This window comes from Hetaerina americana, unplaced genomic scaffold (genome assembly GCF_022747635.1).
Source record: "Hetaerina americana unplaced genomic scaffold, ioHetAmer1.1.p SCAF_16, whole genome shotgun sequence".
Classification (NCBI taxonomy): Eukaryota; Metazoa; Arthropoda; class Insecta; order Odonata; family Calopterygidae; genus Hetaerina; species Hetaerina americana.
Genome location: NW_027286719.1, coordinates 6,012,955 through 6,025,391, shown reverse-complemented (window position 1 = coordinate 6,025,391; position 12,437 = coordinate 6,012,955). Strand labels below are relative to the sequence as shown.

Below are 12,437 nucleotides of genomic sequence, written 5' to 3'. Positions count from 1 at the left end.
CATATATATAATACATATATACATATATATAATACATATATATACATATATATAATACATATATATATATATATATAATACATATATATACATATATATAATACATATATACATATATATAATACATATATACATATATATAATACATATATACATATATATAATACATATATACATATATATAATACATATATATACATATATATAATACATATATATACATATATATATATATATATATATATATATATATATATATATATATATACACACACACACATATATATACATATTTAGATTGTTCGGAGGCCCAACTACATCGACCATAACCAATGGAAATGGTATTTTTTTGGGAAAACTAATCTAATTTAAATTTTTTGTATATAACAAATATATAATATTGACAATCCTACAACAAGCATCAGACCCAAAGCAGAATCTCCCATTCATGCAACCATTGAAAAGTGATATCCATTTCTTTCGCAAGAAAAATCACTTGGCTACTTTAAAAAAGATTTCATCAGGCTAAATTTCAGAATAACTGTGGCTTTGAGGAGGGGTGTCATGACCACAGGAAAAAGTGCACAACTAAGCACTTGACGCACCAGCGATGGAGTAAAACCCTACTGTTTGTACTACAAAGATGTCATCACGTTTAAGCAAACCAACATTAAGTTTGATTTTACATGGTCTCGTTCTGGAAATTAATGAGATAAACATACAGATATTGTGAAAACTAGAAAAAAAAATCAGGTGATAGGCTTATTACTTGCAAGGCATAAGAGATTAGATGATCACATATTCCCCAAGAAAATTTACCCCTTGCAACTTAAGAAATAAAACAGACGGCAGAAAATTAGGCAAACATATATGACAAAAGTTGACAACCATTCCTAACACACAAGGAAAAGGAGAATCCATTTACCCCAGGAAAAAATTTAGGAAGCGAACTTGTACACACTATGTTGAGTGAATTTCAGACATCGTTGGTCTTAGTACAGGACGAACTCTAACATCACCCATCAAATAGACATTTGGGTTGATAACTATGTATATGGCTTTAAAAAGCAAATAATAATAAAAAACAATCATGAAACGGCACGAAGAAGATAGGTTGCCAACGATTTCTCTTTCATAGATAGGAAAAAAAGAGGTTGAAGCCTCACAGGTGAGCTTGATTGATACCATAACATAATATATCAATGGAAGTTGGGCTGGTTAGATGAGCTAAAGAAGTGCATCTAAGAAATAGTCAGTTTTTAGGGCACCACTAGCACTGCTGGCTATGATGATTAAATTAGAATGTAGTGAAAACACAAGGCAACAGCATTGAATGCCTCTTATGCCCCGTGGCATTATGGAATAGTTTCCTCACAACTATTTTCGATTATGACCCTTTTTAATGATGACCCTCGGAGCTGTTTTGAGTTCCTTCAAGAACAATCAAACAAAAATGTTATTGGATTATACTTTTTAATGATAAATTTTAATAATGTTAAAAATTCCTTGTGCATGTATGATAGATTTACTGCTTCAAGGGTCTTTACAAAATACCTATGTACATATACACTTCTAATTTCAGAATAACAACTTCAAAAGTACAAGTATTAAAACGAAAGCATTTAAGTGAATTGGTAGCCACTGACATCATAACAAATAAGATGGATGTTTTTTTGGACAATACAAAGCCCAAGTCACCTATTTTTTTACAGAACAATTTTTATGTAGTACTCCTTGGCAATTATTAAAATCCATCACTGCAATTATTCATACTGGAATTGCGTATGAATTTAATGCTTCCAAAAGGTGCATTTATCCATAATTTATCAAGGTCAATACAGTAAACCCTTGCTAATCTGAACTATATGGTATCATATAAGTATGGAAAAATTTGGATTGTCCTGGGTTTTGACACACACAAACCCATAGAACATTTTCTCCCTCTAATCTTGAGCATCATTGATTGTTGACAACTCCTAAAAGTGGGATAGATCACAGAAGTGTAAGATTCGACTCAAATATATGAACTTAACTTGCAGTAAAATCTGTTGCTGTTTTTCTCCAAAAATTAAATCAGTAGTAACTCAATCTTCAAAAGTACAATGGTATTTCGTTTTCAGTTGAATTATCTCATTTATAGAATCTATTTCCATTATTAAGATAACTGATCGATCAATTATTATTCAAATAAGAGGCACTTTACCTCAGAAAAATAGCACTAGTAAATAGTAATAGCACTAAAAAATCATTAATTTTGTCCCTCAGAATTTCTGAGAACATCAATTGGTATTTCATGATTTTAAAAAATGATACTGGAGCCTAGAATTCATAACAGTATTACCCTGATAAACTATGCATTTATCTAATTATTTTGCTGTAGAGGAGACATCCATGACCCTTTTAAAGCCCAAGGTTGTCAATCCAATGGCAGCACTCTTCAACTACTATCAGACTTAGCAGACCAATTTTTCATCCAGGAACATTAAATTCACTTTGTCAAGCTTGCATATTTCCTGCCAAAGCTCTTCAGCACACAGCAATTTCAACACTATTGTAAAGCCGAGATTACTGAAAAGTGTATTGTCACCATTGTTTGCAATTTTTTTGTAAATAGTTCAATGTTATCACTATCAGCACTCATTATTCATGATTTAAGCACAGCACATACCTCCTGAACAGCAGTAGCAATCACTTATTCCATTGTTTCACGCAACAATTGTACACTTATTTTGAATGCACAGGTGCAATATTGATTCAAAAATAGTTATTTTTCCAACCATATTCATAGAAACCTACAAGCTAAAAATTTATTTTGACAAATTACAGCAGAACTGCTTCTCGTGACCCCTAGTGGAGCCACCTGCCCTACACACCCAGACTCTTTTCAGATTAAGCAGTGGCAATAGTTTTATTATACGACCTGGATTAGCAAGGGTTTATAATACATAAAAATATTTAGAGTATTGCGGTTTCAATCATTTGCCTGAACACCATGCAAATGCATTTGGTACTATTTCCTCAAGGTTTTCAACCATAATGCCCTTGATAACATATGGTGCTGAGTAAATTTCACACTAGTTGCGTTAATATCATATTAGATTATGATTAAAGCATGAAAATACAGACAGCACATTAAACTTTCCTTCAGCTGACTGAAAACAATTCAGAATGCTTACATACACCACCCATATTATGAACCCTTTAATTTTATTTCTTACTGAATTAAACTTACCTAATGTAAAACATTTGATTAAGAACATATTGCAGTTTCCTAACACGGACTAAGCCCTGTTGAAAATTCAAACCTATGACAATCCTAATAACTTCGAATTCAATATATGACAGCTATTAAATAACATAGAACAACAAATGAAAAACATGAAGGCCACTACCCAAGTAAGTAGTAATTAAATTTTAGATACCTCAACAACCGAGGTCTTTTGCACCACCACTATCCAATATGCACTTTAAGACGTAATTTGAGATGCCTTATACATTGAGAGCTATGGATATGCTATTTTAGAGCAAAGTGGTCGGACTAATGATGCAGTATGTGCGTGAGGACTTGTGTGGGAATAGTTTTCAAGTTACATTTACAACCAAACATAATAGGTACCTTTCCAAACAGTTTCTCATTAAATGATGCCTGCATATGGACTCCTGTCATTCGTATTCCAATTGTTAAGGGATAAAAGAAGTTAAGCAGTCAAATTAATGAAACACAAGAGTGTGTAGATGTTTCTACCTCAAGTGTCGTATGCTCACATCTTGCCAAAATACTCATTTCTGAAGACACTGAAGTGTAAAACCATATTTAAATGAAGCAAACACAAAATATAAATTTGCCTGTTTGAAAAACATACATATAGCTCTCATCTACAATAAAATAACATACAAAAACTCTTCACCTTATTTAAGTACCTGCCAGTAGGGGCTAATTATTATCATTTTGTATGAATATATATGCATATTTCAAAAATAGGTTAGAAATAAATTACAATCCCTGGCAGTATTGTATAAAGAATATAACCAACTCATACAATTTCTTCACTTTTAAGTTCATTATAACCACAGCTATCATTAGGACGGAAAACTTAGCAAACCATATTCTCTATCACACAAGCAATTCAGAATTCTGTCTATTATTAAAATCTGTTAACATGAAATTATAAATACTCCACACCTGTCCAATTTGGAATACATAATATTTTGTGGTAAGTATATACAACAATGAACAGTTGAGTTAAGAATGGAATTATGCAATGGCATTAGGGCACTAAGTGTAAACTATATTAATTATCATGAGATGTCAATTTGCACTCTATAGCACACCCGCGTTTTGAATCACAAGGCTTGTTGGTGATCATTGCGTAAACCATTACTCTAGAACAACACCCTAATACACAATGCATCAAACCAAATACATGAAGAGGTCATGCTTTCTCACATTTCCAAGCAATCAAACCTCTTCCACAATTAACCAAATATTGAAGATGAAATATCAAAATAATATGCATCTATGTACCTAAATGCTAAACTTTAGGAATTAAAAGGAATCTAATGTGAATTGTTGGTTTGAGGTAAAGTGTTCATTCGCCTTTGAGAAAATAATCTTTTAAATAAATCAATCTATTAGTAAAAAAACATCCTATCAACTAAGACACCAATCATCGCTCAACAACAGAAAAAATGAAGTACAATGCAGTTCCTCTTTGCTCCATTATAACAAAACCAGATCTTTGAAGGGACTAACATTTTTTTAAACTGTGGCACCATGTAAATTGTCATATAGTCATCAACAGAAGTCTAAATTAACGGCTTGGTATTCATAAAGAAAATATATTTCTCCGTAAGATTTGAGATCCAAATGACAAATAACTTACAACAGTCAACAGTGTTACAATTTCTACCACTAATTTGATCCAGAGTAATCTTATTTACAAATTGCTGTCATCAGCATATTTATCAAAAGTATGAGATTCATCCCAAGGCCTAAGGAGTAATTTAAGTGCCATGCAACAATATTGCACCAAAAGAGGATCAAGCGAAGTTTAACCGGGCATCTTAAACACAACTTGCCCACTTTGTTACCTTCCTTTGAACAACGACCACCACTCCTCATGGATGCCATGACAAATGGTTAGGGTTATGATTTTTAACCTGCATTACCCCAATATTAAGGACTTATTTTCAGTTGATTTACATTTGTGGGTAATAAAATTTTATTATTAATAAATTTTTCATATTGCTATTTATAATGCGCCACATACGCTGGAAATAAAATTTCATTAAGGCTTCCTTTTTGATTGTCATGATTGAGAAAACCCCAAGTATGTATGTATTTACAATGAGAAAATGTTTTGAATCTGTCTTTAACATGAATGTAGATAGTCCATATTTGAGTATAATACAGTCCAGGGCAAGTTGATATACACTCATTGGTTAAAGCATTTTTACATGATTCTACCACTCTTTATCAAGAGCCTCTTAACTGTGTATGTTGGCATTTAGCATTTATTCGGTAACAGCAATCTTCAAGTTTAACTCTCAATATAATTGTAACTACAACAAGAGGTAATATAGCCCCTCTTGAAAAATTTGATCCCATATTATATATAATTATATATAATAGGTATTAATGATGTAATTATTAAAAGCAAATGGTCACAAAACAAAATGTCTAGGTTAAATGCATTAATGGTAAATTAATCCATGTGACATAAGACCACACAGTTAAGTTAAATTTTACAATAAATGTCTAAAACTTCATTTTAACGTGAAATAAATATTTTACATTAAAATATATGAGTCTAAAATTCATTTCATCGTCAGACCCATGAGACAAAAACAACACATCCAATTGCACTAATTTAAAACAACTCCTTCACTGTATCAACACTCGAAATTAAAGACAACAACTCAATTTACCCACATTTGTGGTACCCTTAATGATTTCCTTCTGTAATATCATGTCGGAGATGTCAATTTGAAAGGTCCATATTTGTTGGCACTACGTAACATTTTCTGCTTATTTTCACTCGAGATGCTCTCGCGATGTAAAGGCGAGCTCTCTTCGAGCTGCTTCCTTTTCGAGCCATTTCCCCTCACCTCACAACAATCTGAAACCACTTGCACAACTAATGCCACTCCTTGTTATACTACCATGAACCCACCAAAACACTAATCGGTCACAAACAAACTTGCAACCGGGCTACTCAGTGAGTTTGTATGGAACCAGAAGTGAATGAAAACAGTAACACCAAGCTATCTTTCCAATGCACATCATGAATCCTATTTGCTGGTTAATACTTCAGACAAAGTTATGAAAACTGAGGTGAGACCATAGGAACTTCAATGCAGTGATTAGATGTAGCCTATCCCACTCACCCGGATCAGATGATAGAAAAGCATGTTTTTAAATGCATGGGTCCATCTTGGCTTCATTAGTGACAACTACTTCACTTTTCTTTGATTGGCAATAGGGTGATGTAATCCCCTACTGCAACCTACCCCGTTACGTTGTTCATATGATCCAGGTTCCAGAGCTGCAAGTTAGTCCTAAGTGGTGAGTGCAGTTGTCTCCACCGTGCAGAGTTACTTAACACAGGGAGGGTTCCATGTTAGCACTCGAAGCCTACAGGCCAGGGATGTTGTTAACAAGAAAAAAGAAAGAAAAACAGATGGTTAGTTTTGAGTTTGTGGACAATCCCATGTGTGTGTGAAACAGTGGCTACGATGGATCAGTAAGGATAGGTCAACATTAGTTTATGTCACTAGAAATGAGAGGAACTCAATGAAGATAGGTTACCTCTCTAAATTTGGGCAATATTTCTCAATAGCTGCATGCAGAACTATACAACATTAGGATACTTTATAAGGTATGTAGTCAAATATAAACTATGTTAAAGTTATTAAAACTTTTAATGTCTTACTTCCCAGTATGAATTTCTAAGATATGCTTCAAATTATGAGCAGAGCAAGATTAGTGGTTTCCTTTATGACATGATAACATATCTAGGCAGTAACTTGATTTTTAAGTGGTCAAAGTGCACTTCAGAGGTGGAACAAATTTGTGATAGGAGAGAAAAGCAAGTAGTCAAGAAAAATAACATATCCCAGGCCATAGAGATCAAGTTAGTTGATGAATATATGATTCTATATACCATTTTTATAAGTACTAATTACACATTTGAAGGTTTTTACAAAAACACAGAAATTAGTTACTATATAAATGGGTTGACTTAAAATGTAAGCAAAAAGGCATTCGGTTATGGAAGGTACAAAAAGGCTGAAACCCAAAAAAATTATAAAAATCCTCCTCTTTATGTTCCACCACCGTTCCGCAATCTATTATACAGTTTGGTCCCGCATTCATGATTAATTAATCCAGAGATTTTTCCAGGAATACCTATTGCTGGATTCTGGAGTAGGTATCTAAAAATTTTTCATGATATCATTAGTATCCAATTAGAACAATTTAGATTTGTTCAAGAGCTAACAATTGAGAATCCCAATGCATAATAGCTACACTTACATTATTAAATTTATTTAAGCAAATAAAAAATTTAATTAAATTATTTTAAAGACTTTCAAAAAAGCTTAAAGAGGCTTTTGATCTAACTGGATAAATGGAAAAAGGTTTGCAGTTTAGGACTCATGCCAATTTAAAGTCAAAAGTGATTCTTAAAATTTTAAATTTAAAGAAGAATTGGTAAGAGTGAATTAAAGGCTAAGGTATTCTACTCTTAAATGTAGAAGAGATTTATCTTCAGAGTATTTCAAGGGGATAACAAATTGATCACTCAAAATATGAGATACAACACATTTATAAAATATTTGTTTATTTTCAGGTGTAATTTCACCTCATATTTATATATATATATATTTACGTATACATACTTGAGTACATATACATACATATATATATACATATACATTTATTTATAAATATATACAGACAGGAAAAGCTCCACTCTTTCATATTCTATTTCTAAACAAAATAATACAAAATAGTTTATATTGAAAATAATTTACATCATATAAATAAAATGACCTTACTGGACACTAATGCCAGGATTCCATTAAGAAAAGAAGCTAATGGAGAGAAGTTCTATTGGTATTCATAAAAAATCTTCCTCTTTCAAATATACAAAATAGTGATGAGGAAAGAAGGACACCAGTTTGGCAAACCAGCCAACCAACATATCTTCTACCTAAAATAAGATACTGATAACTGAAAATAAAATTACAAAATATCACAACCATCAGATATATAAAATATCATTGTCCACTATTAATTCAATTTCAAACCAATTTTTAAAAATGACAAAATTTAATTAAAAGAATTGTCCGTAAGATTTCATCATAATACCATGCTCATATATATAATAAAAACAGCAAATTACAATGTCCTCAGTGATGCATAAAGCAAGCACACTGATATGCATTTTCCAAGAAAATGTTCCTTTGCTTTAGAGCAAGAGATACTGACTTGTCCAAATGCCATCCAATGAAAACAGATGACGGCTAGCACTTGCAACCACACACCAGAAGATACATATTTAAGTATCCAGCACCACAACAAATCACTGGCAACTCAATGCATTACTCCTCAGATGAATCTGAGAAACTCTTATATTATACAGTCAAGGGTTCATAGGAAATTGGTAGATGATGGGAGAGGTGAGGAGAAAAATGAGACTAGTATGGCAGTAACTGACACTGCAGCACTTAAAAAACATAATGTTACATAATCTCAGAAGTTTATGTATACACGGTAACATCAACAGTTTTTTCTAAAATTGGGTTTCCATCAGAGAGTGGTCTCTCTCTTGGGAAACCTCTTAGCAAGAATGATAGGGTGGAGGGGAGATAGAGTGACTGAGTGGATAGAGAGGGTGGATAGAGGGGGTGGATAGAGAGGGTGGATTTCAGGGTTCATGGGAGGGTGGTCCTTCTTTCCTCCTCCCTAAAAAGGCATTGCTGTGTACTGATCACCATTATTCTACTGCTAAGGTGTCAAGTGAAACAAAATAAGACATTGAGCAAAGAAACTAACCTTTTCATAGGTCAGTTTCTCATGAGAGGGCTCCTGCCCTTTGATAAGGATGTTCCCGAAACTGACCCATATGTCTCCGTTGCTTAGCTGCTCCACCTACAGTCACAGAAAACATTTAATAACATACAAAAGTCACCCACTGACACAATATCGTATTCATATGACTGGTTAAAAAAACTACTACTCTTTAACGTCTTGCTCAGTAACTCCTAAACCTGAATATGCTTTAACTAACCATTTCTGATTTTTCATCTACCTATGAAACCTGTACTCATACTCAGCAAACTACCTGACATGAAGGATATTTATCCCAAAATATAGAAGAGCCAAGATAGTAAGCACCTAGAGATCAAAATACAAGACGGCTGCTTTAAATTTATAAATCAGAACAACGCAGTGCAAATTAAGTAATTGATTACATGAAACATGTGGGCCAAAAATAAACATTATCCCTCAACACCTCATCTTAGGCTGCTTATAGAATGTCATGCTCTTTGTTTCAGTGTTATAGTTAGTTATCCACCACAGATTGAGGTATTTTTTTTACAAACAATCAAAACAAGGATTCAACATCATTAAGTTAATTGCAAATTCATGCAATCATTATAACAAACATGGCAATGTTATTTGAAGAGCCACTACACTATGGTAACAAAAGTATTGAAAATACCAAGACAATGACTATATGCTCTTGCACGAATTAAATTTTGCAATGACAGAGACTACTTCTGTGACAATGATTAATATTACCATTAGAATTCTCATTCTAGAGTATGGAAAATCAGATATTTTCAATCAATTTTGAGAATGCAGTAATAAGAACAAAGGAATCTTCAAGTCTATTAGTTTATGCTCGTCTAAAATACTTTCAACTGACACATGGATTAAATTCAGATTTCACGGGTGAATATGAATAGCTGTTCAGAAAGAATAAAGCCAGGTTTTCAACAGCATGATATGAAACATCAACAAACTTGAATGCAGAAAATCATATGCAACAGCAATAGAAGGCCAGTAAATATTATGCGAGTGGTGAATGATGAAAGAACATGACTAGAAAATGGCGGTTGTTTGTCTAATCACCTTTTAGCACCATTTTGCCACATTTTTAATTGAATATTTTCAGTTCTTTACACTACAATTAGATTTTCACGATTAAAATTGATTTTCATAGGAAATTTCCTTAAGCAACTACAGAATTTTAAATTCCAAAGAGAACAAAGTAAAATACAATTATATTAAGCAAGCATACTGCACATTTCACACCAAAGCCCTTAGCAACAACGTCTGAGAAACATTCGAAATAATTTCTCAACATGCACTAGCATTATAAATAAGCACACAGGGTGTATGCCTCAAGTACTTTAGCTTACCCACTCGCCTGGTGGAATTACTGTAACCCTGGCATGATGCAAACTTTTGTTTCTAATTTTGAATTTTAATGACCAAATGGAAACTGGTTCGCAAATTGAAGCAAAATATAAAGCAAGCTAAACACTGATTTATTTCAGGTTTTTAGGATAAATTATTTTTTTATGATGATTAGAGTTACTCGTGATTTTATATAAAATACGAAATTGCATTTTCAATCAATTAAAAAAGTTATAGGGGGAAAATATTCTTCAATCAAAACTGCATTAGCCTGAAAAGAGAGTACCCACTTAAATACGAAGGAGTTTTGAATTGTATTCACATCTTTTCTGATAAATGGCCCAAAGGAATAGTTTTGCTGAGACTTCTACAAATCTGAGCTGCATTACTTACATTCAAATTATCAGTTTCGTTGAAATTATACATTTTAAAAATATTTATACTTGCTCTTATATAAAATTAAGGCATCAAGTATCTAAACATAGTGAAGAGAGCCAGAAAAGGTTAACCATGATGCACTAGTAAGCCTAATTTACTAGCAACGTAAAGATGTTTGAATGGCACATCATTATGACTTTGATGGAAAGTATTCCAATCGGATGAAACTAATGGCTCGATGGCAGAATGTCTAAATAGTATGATTTAAAATGCAACCTCTGAGAACTTCCCCACATTAATTAAGATAAATTAGTGACAGTAAATTATCAGTTGTTATGAATAATTCTTTCTGCTGTTAATCTCAATTCCCATTATTCTACTGCTACCATTTAACGGCACATGAATACAACTTCAGCATGCTTTGAAAAATACACCATTGTGAACCAATTAATAAAACATATTCATCAGTCATTTGGTTCCTGAGTTGAGTTCCCTAATTAGTAAAGAATTAAATTAAGTATTGTTTTAGACTCGTTTTGAATGGTCATAGAGAATCAAAAATGTTAATGCATACATTGAATGAGGTAATTTAACTTGACGAGGGTTCATAAAATTTTACATAATATATTTGGTAAATAAAAAAATTTAGCCCAGGGATAAATAAGATTCTTTTTTAATGCTGCAATTTTTCACAAATGGGCATGCAATGAAAGTAGCTATGTGGCATGACTAAGAGTGGATTCATTTAACTGGTAAACTGTGTATTCCGCAAAGAAATACCCACAGTTGCCAAAAGTCAACATGCTTGCATGTTACTACTTTGTTTCCAAGTTTGGTGCCTACTTTTCACACAAGTCATTTTTACTTCCCAAGGCCTTATATACATCAAAATATTAGACACTTCAAATTGTGTCGCTACTAAGCCTGGGTAACCAAGGGGCTGTTTCTCCACACTACATGATTTCAGAATTTGGTCATAAAAAGCATAGTGGCAATTAATATGCTGCAAATTTATATCTCATTTAAATTAAACTTTATGCAGTTAAATTTATCATACTATGTGTATGACTGCTGTTAATGGATATGTGAACTGGCTCCATAATTAGCAAAACGGGCACCTAAAGAGAAGGTTTTCAATTACCCTTAGTTTAAGCAGTAAGCCTACCTACATGGAACTGGGATAGTATTATTGCGAGTTCAAACCTATTAGACATCCCAATATTGCTTTGAACATTGCAAGTTGCTCTCGTCCTATGGAAAAATAAGTTGAAATTGCATCCTGTGCCTGACATGAATGACCTGCATATTTTAATGGAGTTCAATTTGGATATGGGAACCCAAATGGAATGGAAACATGCCCAGGCTGCATCATCCCATGAATGCTGCAGCCATACTAACACCAATCCTGCATCTCCCTTCAGATACGGACGTCTGAAATGTGCAAGAGTGGAGCCACATTCAGGGAATTGGGGCATTCCAAACTAGCAGACATAATTTCAATTCGACTCTTCACTTTGCATAAAGAGCCTAACTTCATAATATCGTCCACTTTTAGAATGAATGAATCGGGAACAATTAGCACTACTGCTTTCAATTTCCTGGAAACTAAGCATACCATGCAAACATTTTT

General features: G+C 33.0%; 1 protein-coding gene across 5 annotated transcripts in view; it reads right to left on the bottom strand.

Annotated features, from left to right (window-relative positions):
* Positions 1 to 274: 274 nt before the first annotated feature.
* The window catches only part of how (protein held out wings), a 96,203-nt gene continuing 84,040 nt past the window's right edge, over positions 275 to 12,437 (bottom strand). For 2 of the 5 annotated variants that reach the window (XM_071584058.1, XM_071584054.1), the window contains exon 7: positions 7,880 to 9,154. In XM_071584058.1, coding sequence (XP_071440159.1) covers positions 9,078 to 9,154 — 77 coding nt within the window. In that variant the 3' untranslated portion in view covers positions 7,880 to 9,077. Of the gene's footprint in view, positions 6,635 to 7,879; positions 9,155 to 12,437 lie in introns of those variants that run through there. The other 3 variants (XM_071584055.1, XM_071584056.1, XM_071584059.1) reach the window with 3 other exon arrangements.